A 7,154-nucleotide genomic window follows, 5' to 3' on the forward strand; every position below is an offset into this window, starting at 1 on the left:
AAAAATCAGACAATATGGTTTTAGATTAACTTGCACCTTTTATGAAGGAAGCGAGCTGGACTAGATTAGCATCGTTATCCTACTCCCCAAACCCTGTAAAATAATATAAAAGACACCTGTACTCTAGTTCTGAACATGTACCAGCTTGGGAAAGTCCCTTTTCTGCAGTGGTCCAAATACTATATCCAAGTACCTCCATGTGTACATCACAGGATCATGCAATTTGGGCTGGAACAGATCTGGAGGCATTACCACAATGTTCTTTTACCCAAAGGCAGAATCAGCCATACCTAAACCATTCAAGATGTGTCTATAATTCAAGGTGATCCACCTGTGGCTCAAAAGCTCCACAGGGTTTTATCTCACAACCAACAGCAACGTTATTTTGGCAGAGAGAAGCAGGGTAATCTGAAATTCCAGCTGTGGGGTATGTAAGTGAGATACTGAGACCAAGATCTCAGGATCACAAGAGTCAGGTGTCAGCCGAGGCCCTGTCTTGCACAGTGAGATCTAGAAAAAGACTTGCTTTTATCAACTGCTTGAGAACTGGTCTTGTAGTTTCTCCCTAATATTGGCCTTCAGTGTACACAGTATGTGCCCATGGTTGTCACTGAAAGAGTTTTTGATGAGTTTGTTGTGGGGTTCTCATACTTCTGTTACCCTTCGTGTAACCTGTCACATAAAAACCTCAGTGACAGATCCAAAACGATCGGGTGATTATCCCTAATTCAAGACGATCAGATTCTTCTACCTTCTCACTTCTGGACTTAACAGTCCCCAGTAACAGCAGTCTCTCTCTTGTTTCGTAAGCCTCTGATTTCCTCCTTGCTAGAGAATTCTCTCTGTACCACCCATGTAAACCCACACCTAGTACTTCTAAAAATTATATAAAGTGCAAATTTCTCAAAAACTATGACAAATATAATTATTTGAAACAGAAATTACCCAGTGACTTTTAGCAAAAAAACTATGGAAAGAATTTCAAGTGTGTACTGTCAGTTTGATAGACACTGTAGTTGTTCAACCATCAGTTCTCTAGGCATGTAATTCTTCTGTCATCAGAACGAAAAGGTACACCACAGTCATTACACTGCCAGTTTAATTTAATAGTTATATGTAGGATGTTAGATAGGATAACAGCAGTGCACTGGTAGAAGAAACCTACACAGACACCTAGCATCAAGACATCATGTCCTAAGAATCAGCGCCTCCTTAGCAAATATAAAAGTAGTATGTCCCATGGAAAACTCAATTTACCATAAATCCATAAATCTTTCTTCATAAAAGGGAAATATTTGTTTCTCCATAAACAAATTATATTAGAGTTCAAGTGACAGTAAGTTCTCTAACTGCTTTTCAATATGACCGACTTAAACCTGACTGTGAACTGTAAGAAGAATGAGTTAAATCTGTTTTCATTTCACAATTTATTACTAAAAATAGCTATTTTGATTCTAACCTCTGAAAAGTATATGGTATAACATGTCAATTATCAATGTAATTAAAGAATAATAGTGATACACAGACACATACTAAAATGATTCTTAGTTTATATGCTTAATTACATACACTGCTCTATTCTACAGAAGTATTTTTGTAGAGCCTTTTGTGAGTATCAAAGACAAAATCCCACTAATGCTGATGACAATTTATTTATTTTGATATTGATTTAGGTGGTAAGTAACAGGACAGAAATGTGTTGCAATTAAATTAAAAACACAGAGGAAGAAACAAGTATTTCCCTTTATTAATATATATCTGTTTATCATACAAACTATCAATATGTGCATGGACATTAAGTAAAGATTAAATATTAGTAATAAGCAAATACTCTATCATAAAGTAATTTAAATTGTTGTAGGAATATAAGTTGAACCAGAGGAGAATTGACTTCAAGTATTCCAGGTTGTTTTAAAATCAGTTAGCAGCAAGATAATGCACTATAAAAAGTGATCATGAGAGACATGTCTTCTTAAAATAGATCTTATTTTACTCTTACTCCTTGGCCAGCAGTACATTGGTCGGTTTTGCTCCAATAGGTATCCCATATTTGTGCAAAGTGCTGATTAAAATTTCACGCATTTCATTGTTGTAGGAGTCGAAGTCAAATACATTTCGAACAACATTTGCCAGTCCTTCATTTGGGAATTTCTGTTAAGAAACAAAAGTCCCCAGATTTATTTTACCGAATACCTCTGTTAAGCTACAGGAAACAAATCACTTTTAAAAGTTAATAGTTCTAACAGAAACTTTGCTCAACTTAGACAAATGCTCAAGTAAATTGAAAAAAAAATCTGGAATAAAGAAGGTGCATTACTTCAAGTCAGAATGAAGTCATTGACACTAAAACTGAATAAACAAATAGGAGACAATTAGTTAAATAATCACATTCATTCATGTTTTGTAGAATCAATTCTGTTATACATGTAACAAGGTGGCATTATCACTGAACTATATAATAAAATACATAATGTATTTTTAAAATTTGGAACTACTTTCCGCTAAGTGGGAAGGTCTGACACAAATACTTATATTCATGTACTCAACTATACAATTCTGTTAAGAATTCTGTTTCTTAATGTTGAATATAGAAAAACAGAAGGTACATTGCTTGCTCACTACATAAGGGTTTAGGTCGTGATGGGCTTTAATGGAAACAGAAATCCACTTAAGAGGCAGTTTTTTTTTTTTTTTTTTTTTTTAAACTGGTGAAAAATACTACCTGTCATGTGCCATATACATAAAGAAAAAAGGTTTATCAAACTTTAATTAGTATTTCCAACAAAGAAAGTGCTAACTGTTGCTCTTGTTTGCTCCTCCAGATTTCAGAATTGTGCTGCAGACCTTTTCATTATCGCTGCTCTGCAGGAAGAAAGTACCTTCCTGACTCTCATTTCCCACCAAGACCTGGATGCCCGTAAGAAAGCCAACTAAACTCATGTAGTAGGAATAAGCTGAAAAGAAGATAGGAGTTTTTGGACTTTCCAAAGATGCTGTAAGTGTGAAAAGCAGGCCCAGCACTTCAAACTGTTACCAAGTGCTTAGTAACTCCCACTGTCTTTTGATTTGCCCTGAAACTCTTAAAGCGCACACATACCTCCTTTAAATTAAGGTAGATTCCAGTAAATGTAGGCCCTAAAGCATGCTGACATAATTTGAGGCTTAAAGAAACTTTTTTTTAAAGGCACACTTAGGTAATTTAAACAGAATACGTATTGTCTACAATTTAGGTTTCATTTACCATTTCCACATTCTTTAAAAAAAGATCTGAGAACCATCATCTTACTCTTGTAAAATGTAAATGAAGTCAATCAAATAAAAATAATTAAAATCCAACCAACCAACCAAAAAAAACCACTCAAATTACTATAGATCCTAAAACTTTACCACCTAGCTGCTTTGTTTTTTGGTGTCGGGTGGGGGGCGTAAGTCTTTATTTTCAGCTTCTCACTTTTTCTTCATATGCCTTTCATTCCAATACTAGGTATTTAAAATAAGGACCTGGATCCCCCCATCTCAATATACCACAGTTAGTGTGTGGAACATAAATATGTGAAGAAGCATTTTATGAAGTCTTAACTGTTTTTTTCCTATCAGCGAGTAATGGCTGGTACAAAAAAAAAGCCTTGAAAAAATTATTTAATATGTGTCAGAGAAATGTATCTTTACTTTATGTAACTTAAAAAGGTTTTTACAATGATAGTAGTGAAAGCAGTATATTCTGTAATGTAAGCTTGATGTTGAAGTCCAGGTAAACATCATTGTACAAAAAAGCCTATCAGCTTATAAAAATGTACATCAGACATTTAAAATTAAAACCATGTAAAACTACTTAATACTCAGTGTGCAGAACCCCATCTCAGATGTTTTCAAGTATCTTCTTTTTGATAAGTAGAAAACATGTTCACAACTGTGCATATTCTGTATAGCCAAAACTTTTCCTTACAGAATTATTTTAGGACATTTATTACAACGAATAGCACAGTTTCTGTGCTCGCTCTTTCTCACTGCAAAGTACAACCAAGAAGCTTGCACCAAGCTACCTTGTTTACTCATAACCTCCTCTTTTACCTGCCCTGCACTAGATACTGATGAAACCATGTGGAAGTGCCTCAAATACTACCTGGTTTTCACTAGTAGTCTCCAACTGTTTCTGTATTTCTCTGAATCACTGTGTAACTTCTGACATCAATACCTCCTCAATGTATTGCACCAACACTTCTGTGCCTATTGTAACAGTAGGACATAATATAAAATTTATTTCCTCAGGTACAACTGATTGCTGCTGCCAAAGAAACCTGTTCTGAACACAAGCACTTGTCAAAAGGCCCTCCACTTCAGTTATTAAAAAATTGCAACTCTCCTGTTTCAATCAGAACAAACTCAACCCCTTTTTAATAACTGCCTGGATAACTGATTACCAAAGAAAGGCAATAACATTTCACTTAGAAAAAAAATTTGAACATTTGAGTTGAACATTTAAAGAAAACATTTGGTTTCTATTGATTTTTAAAACCAGATTACTGGAGAAAATATTGACATCTCATCAGTCTGTCTGGTTCTTACTCATTGATTCTTTCCCTTACAAGTAAAACCTCTGTATGTCCCTTACAGTATTTTCACGGTTTAGATACTTGGCGATTTCTCAAAACAATAAGTAAAACAGTTTTTGTGTCTAACTTTTTAATATATATATTTTTTAATTTTATGCTTTTGATACAAAATTACGACAGAATTTGACTAGCTGAAAAATCCTATTTTTACAGATCTAACTTGCCATGACTGCCGGTATTGCTATAGTCTACCTAAAAGTTGACAAGAAAAAAGTAGCTTGCTGCTACAAACAGGGAATATTATTTTATTCTATATATGTTAAGTTCTACAGTACTTCTACCATTATGCTTTGAAGGAGTGGTTAGGGATTGGGATGGGTTGCCCAGGGAGGTGGTGGAGTCACTGCCCCTGAGGGTGTTCAAGGAAAGGTTGGACCTGGTGTTTAGGGACATGGTTTAGTGGGTGACATTGGTGGTAGGGGGATGGTTGGACCAGGTGATCTTGGAGGTCTTTTCCAACCCTAATGTTTCTATGAAAAGAAAGCAACAACCTGCCTGCTATGTAGACCACAATGAGTTCAGATTATTATGTTTTTAGATCCCTACCTTGTGTTTCCATTACCATTCACCGCTGCATGTATTCTAGTGACTTCAGATACCCCTGCTGCCAGCACCACCCTAAAGGCCCATCCTGCTCCCATGCCACCAACAGATCTCCCCCTACTAATTCGTCCATGCCCTTGACTTCTTCCTGCACCCCAATACCTTTTCACTGGATGCTACCAGCTTTCCCCGTCTCCTCATTTGTCCTGTCAGTGGGGCAAGAAGGAACACATCTATGGCTCATCCTGAGCGACATCCATGTTAATTGATTAATCAGTGCTCACGTGTTCATTGGGCATCAGCTACTGCCAAGCAACTATTCCCTGCCTTTTCATTCACAGGGAGGGGACACTAATTTCAGTCTGTTCCTCACTGTCATATAGCTACTGATTCTGATTAAATCAGCAGAAACCTCATTATCTTTGAAAACTGGTAACTGAGATTCTCTGTGGTTGGCCAAAAGGATAAAAGGTTATTGGTGTGTGTGTAGGGCAGCAATGAAAGAAAAGGATAAAAATTGATTTGATAAGCCTAGTTTCCATTTAGATCAGATGAGTTAAAAAAAAGATAGTAAGCACATACTATCTTAGTACAAACGCTTACTGGAGAGGCCTAAAAACCAGATGATTAGTAGGCTTCAGGGCCAGAAGGTACAACACCAGCAGTCAAGGGCAGCATTTGAGTAAACGCAGAGCTTCTGGGTTTGCCTGTAAGCCACTATTAGCCACTATTAACTTCTGACATCTGACACAACCTGACAATTACAGGTGAGAGAGGCAAAAAAAGTATATTAAGACTGGGTGCTACGTAGAGCTGCAAGACCCAAATTCTCTACACAATCAGCAGGAAGAAATAGATGCAACAATAAGGCAGCTGCAGAAGACCATCTTCTCTATGCCTGCAGTTACAGGTCTTCAAATTAGTTTGGTATCTAAAAAACCCCACCCTATTCTTAAGAAAAAGTTAATACAGAAGCAACTTAACTCTGAATGCAACATCTAAGCTGCAACTAATTTGGTATGGGTTCCCTATTTGCGTAATCATTATGGGAGGATGCCCTTGTAACTACACCGTAGACACAATCCTGTATGTTGAAGACCACAATTAATCAGAATGGAGAGATTAGCATAATAATTACATGTTGGTGTTAATCAGAATACTCTCTTAATTGGCTAACCCTAATGCTAAGATGCTCTCTCAGATAACAATAATCAACAGCAATTTTTTCTCTGAAACATCCAGCTCTTTTTTGCAGATGCAGAAAACACTAACATTATGTGAAAGGAATCAACACAATAGTAAACAGAGAGTGGGGCTGTGGAACTGCTGCAAGGGAAACTGTTTAACATCATGACTAACTTCCCTCCTTCCTTCCTAAGGACCAGCAATTTCATTGACTCATTTCCCTCCTTCCTCTCTCTTCTCTACCTGAAGACCTAAAAGCTTCTTACTTTGGAATAACCATTATGTTTATATTCATTGTTTATGTTTGGCTACTCCCAGCCTTTTTATTATTCAGACTGAAAAACAAGTTACAGTAAACAAAATGTTGCATCCTTTCAAAGAGGCTGGGATCTTGAAAACAAATGCTTCAGAAGGAACCAAAGCTGCATGCTGGAGACTTATTTGGATATTTAAACTTGACCTTGAAAGAGGTAAAAACCAGCAGACAGGAAACTTCCCCAATGATCTGTGCCCAATGCCCAGTTTGAAGTGACCACACTGATCTATGTAAGTGAAGGAGATGGAAGCAGGGAGGAATTGCCCTTAAGACAATCAGCAGTACTGCTCTTCCGGTCAACTGCATGCTGTTCACACTCCAAGGAAAAAAAGAATTGTCTGTATGTTTCAGCATCAGTTGGCAACAGAAGACACTGCAACTTCAGATTATCTGGAGACAGTAGATGGATGGATGGATGGATGGATGGATGGATGGATGGATGGAAGGAAGGAAGGAAGGAAGGAAGGAAGGAAGGAAGGAAGGAAGGAAGGAAGGAA

General features: G+C 36.9%; 1 protein-coding gene across 1 annotated transcript in view; it reads right to left on the minus strand.

Annotated features, from left to right (window-relative positions):
* Nucleotides 1-7,154, minus strand: part of VWA8 (von Willebrand factor A domain containing 8) — a 187,576-nt gene that overhangs the window by 76,895 nt on the left and 103,527 nt on the right. The window contains exon 26 of the mRNA XM_035322136.1: nucleotides 2,000-2,151. Within this exon, the coding sequence (XP_035178027.1) occupies nucleotides 2,000-2,151 (152 nt within the window). The remainder of the gene's footprint in view (nucleotides 1-1,999; nucleotides 2,152-7,154) is intronic.

The sequence above is a fragment of the Oxyura jamaicensis genome, chromosome 1 (genome assembly GCF_011077185.1).
Source record: "Oxyura jamaicensis isolate SHBP4307 breed ruddy duck chromosome 1, BPBGC_Ojam_1.0, whole genome shotgun sequence".
Taxonomy (NCBI): domain Eukaryota; kingdom Metazoa; phylum Chordata; class Aves; order Anseriformes; family Anatidae; genus Oxyura; species Oxyura jamaicensis.